At 36.9% G+C, this 3043-nt stretch overlaps 1 protein-coding gene across 1 annotated transcript in view; it reads right to left on the minus strand.

Annotated features, from left to right (window-relative positions):
• Positions 1 to 1348, minus strand: part of ubtd1a (ubiquitin domain containing 1a) — a 7395-nt gene extending 6047 nt beyond the window's left edge. The window contains exons 1-2 of the mRNA XM_014019052.1: positions 1003 to 1348; positions 476 to 562 (exon numbers count right to left, since the gene is read on the minus strand). Of these exons, the coding sequence (XP_013874506.1) occupies positions 476 to 562; positions 1003 to 1054 (139 nt within the window). The 5' untranslated portion in view covers positions 1055 to 1348. The remainder of the gene's footprint in view (positions 1 to 475; positions 563 to 1002) is intronic.
• Positions 1349 to 3043: the final 1695 nt, after the last annotated feature.

The raw sequence follows: 3043 nt of genomic DNA on the forward strand, positions 1-3043 counted from the left end.
TAATAATAGTTATTGTGAGTAAAAAAAAGTAGCTGAAAATCTTGTTTTTGTATCCAAAATGACTGATGAAAATGAGCAGATTTTATTATAATCAGCTATAAATATGATAGAATTTGCTTCTAACTTTAAAGCCGTACTAATATAAACTCATTTGATAACTTTAGTTTCTCTAAACATTGTAAGGTCTTAATTTGCAAAACACCGATGCTAAAGTGTATGGTTTTTGCTGTCTCCTTGCAGCCTTCTTCTAAGAGCAAGACATTTTTTTAGAGTGCAATATAATTTTTATTGCATATTTAAGGAATGATACATCAGATTATTCAAAAATAATTTTAACATTTACTTAATTTAAAAAAACTAGATCTGCAGCATTTTTCATTATTGTACTGTATCATGCACACTGTCACATTTCTGCTTTTAGGTTGAAAAAACTCTGATTTTTCTCCCCAACAGAGCGAAGGTGGGCTGTTCTTACCTCCTCGTTTCTTGCTCCTCGTCGAGCCTCGGGCACTCCCCTGTCCATCCATCCTGCTCCTCCCCACACAGCCCCCCATCACTGTCCCTGCATCCCAACCCAGAGAGAAGAAATTACAGCCTATCTGAGTCCTGTTGGACATGGTTTACCACAGAAATGACGCGAACGTGTCAGAAGCGTGAAGGATCAAAGCGTGCATGATGATAAATCAAACATCCAGCGTGCAAAGCCTCCTCAGGGAGCAAAATGACAGCTCAGCACTCCTTGTTCCTGTGAGGTCAGATAGGCTGTCTGTTTACGTCACGTGTACTGCCAGCTGATGGGGGGCACGCGCCTGAGCATCATGCCTCTCGTGCTCTGATTCTCTCTTCACATGTTGAAAATAATCAATTAATTTCCCTGTCTTATTTTCTACATATTGTGTTGGACTAAATTAACAGACACCTTTTTTTCTGATTTGTACAATTTAGTTTATTTTATATAAATATATTTATATATTTTTTAACAGGAGCAGTTTTTTTACTTACCTGAAATCCACTCTGCCAGATTGTGCATCCGTCTGCAGTTTGCTTGCCACATCAGAACTCGGAGAGAAGAAAAGATTATCACGTTTTTCTGACGTGTTTGTCCTGAAGGTGGGAGTCTGACACAAACTGGGGAAAGTGGGTCGGTGAAGTTCTGCCCGGGCTGCTTTTCTCGTGACGCTGCGGAGTCCTCGGTTTATAATAAATTCCCCTCTTAAAGAAAAACAACCAAAATCCTCATCTCCTCAGTTTATATTACACGGTTATCACCGGTGAATCCGTTCTCTCGCCATAGAATTAAAGCTCGGATTGTCCGCGCATGCGTACATCAGCTCGGGACGGGTGTTGCGCCGAGGTAAGTCACCCCCCCCCCCCCCCCCGAACGAATTTGTGACGGGAGCGCACACGAGAGCTCAAAGGATAAATAACTCCCATAACACAATAACGCTCTCACATAATAAATAAAAACTACTAACTGCTTTGAGCTTTACTTGGTTGAAGTCAACAACCAGCTTCTCGTGCTGGGTGCGCGCTCCCGAGACAAGAAGCACATACTTTTAGGGATGATTACTTCGGCGCGACACCGGAAGTTCAGCTAAGACCGGAAACAGAAACAAGACTCCTTTTTGAAAGATGTAGAATGAAAGAAAAGTCGACAAAACAGTAAGTTTAATTATTATTTCATACTTGTTTAGTTTAATTGTTTTAATTATTCTTATACTGCAGAGTGTATTAAAATGACTTAGTATAATACTGTTTAAAATGTCTTAAATTTCAATTAACTCTGGTTAATTGAAAGCAAAACAAATCGTGGGTGATTTAAAACTTTTACCCAGTACTGTATGTGCTATTGTTATCACTGTTATTAACTTTGTGATTTTTTTTCTGATTAGTTATTGCTGTCTAGTTTGTTCTCGCTCCACCTCCTCTCATCCACTCAGATAGCAGATCTAATTTTTGTTTAGCAAAAACTTAAACATAATATTTAATTATAAAGTTCCTATTAAACTCCAGATTAAAAAATGTGCCATCTTATCTTTGTCTTCTGCTGTTAGTAACAATTGGAGTTAAACTGACACAGGCCCTAAGCTACAGAATAATTGTGCGTCTGTCTGCGAACATGTTAATCTTATCCACATTAACCTTGACTCAAAGGTTCAGTCAACACACAGTAACTTATCTGCTGATTCACTGAAGAGGCAGATAGACACATGCATTAGGAAGAGTCATGCAAGGTAAAGCAGTTGAATATAAAAACAAAAGCACCCAACACTATAATTAATATTAAATGTCTGTTACTGAGGAGTGTATCTCATAAGGCCAGGCATACACACACACGGAGGAAGGTGCCTTAGTGTTGTAGGAAATTACATTTGAATTGAAATGATAGAAGTTACCATTTACCTGTGCCAGTTTTCATTTAAGCCTTCATGAATACAAAAAATTTGTTTTAACCTCATATTTGGACTGTGAAGATTACATTTATGACTCTTAGAAAACTGAGTTTAAAAAATTAAAATGTTTCAATACATTCTTGCAAATGAATCAAAACAGATGTAACTGTAAACATTGAAAACAAAAATGAGGAAAAAAATGTTAATATGGAAGTTTACATCTCAAATTAAATATATTTGGCCTCTGTACGTTTCAGACTGAGCTTTTATTCCAAACACTGACATCTGCTGGAGAAGTACGCGTCACCTGAGCTGTCTCATTAGGGCAGCAGGAGTGATGTGCAGGATGCAAGATAAAATCTGTTAGCATCCTTTAATCTCTACTTTCCTCACCTCACAGCTTTCTGTTACCATTTTAGCAAATAACTAAGTGCTATATATAAAACACTCATTTTATAAAAAAAAATCAACTTGTTTTTTAGTATATTAGTTACTAAATTATTTTTAAAAAATGTTTATTTGAAATAATTAACATCTTATTTGGAAAAACTTCCAAATTTCTCAGCGGTTTCCCATCTACTGACATAATATTTGAAACTAGATTTGGCGTGCATTTCATTTAATCCCATTTTCAGACACTTGTTTGGGTC

Source organism: Austrofundulus limnaeus, unplaced genomic scaffold (genome assembly GCF_001266775.1).
Source record: "Austrofundulus limnaeus strain Quisiro unplaced genomic scaffold, Austrofundulus_limnaeus-1.0 Scaffold0, whole genome shotgun sequence".
NCBI lineage: Eukaryota > Metazoa > Chordata > Actinopteri > Cyprinodontiformes > Rivulidae > Austrofundulus > Austrofundulus limnaeus.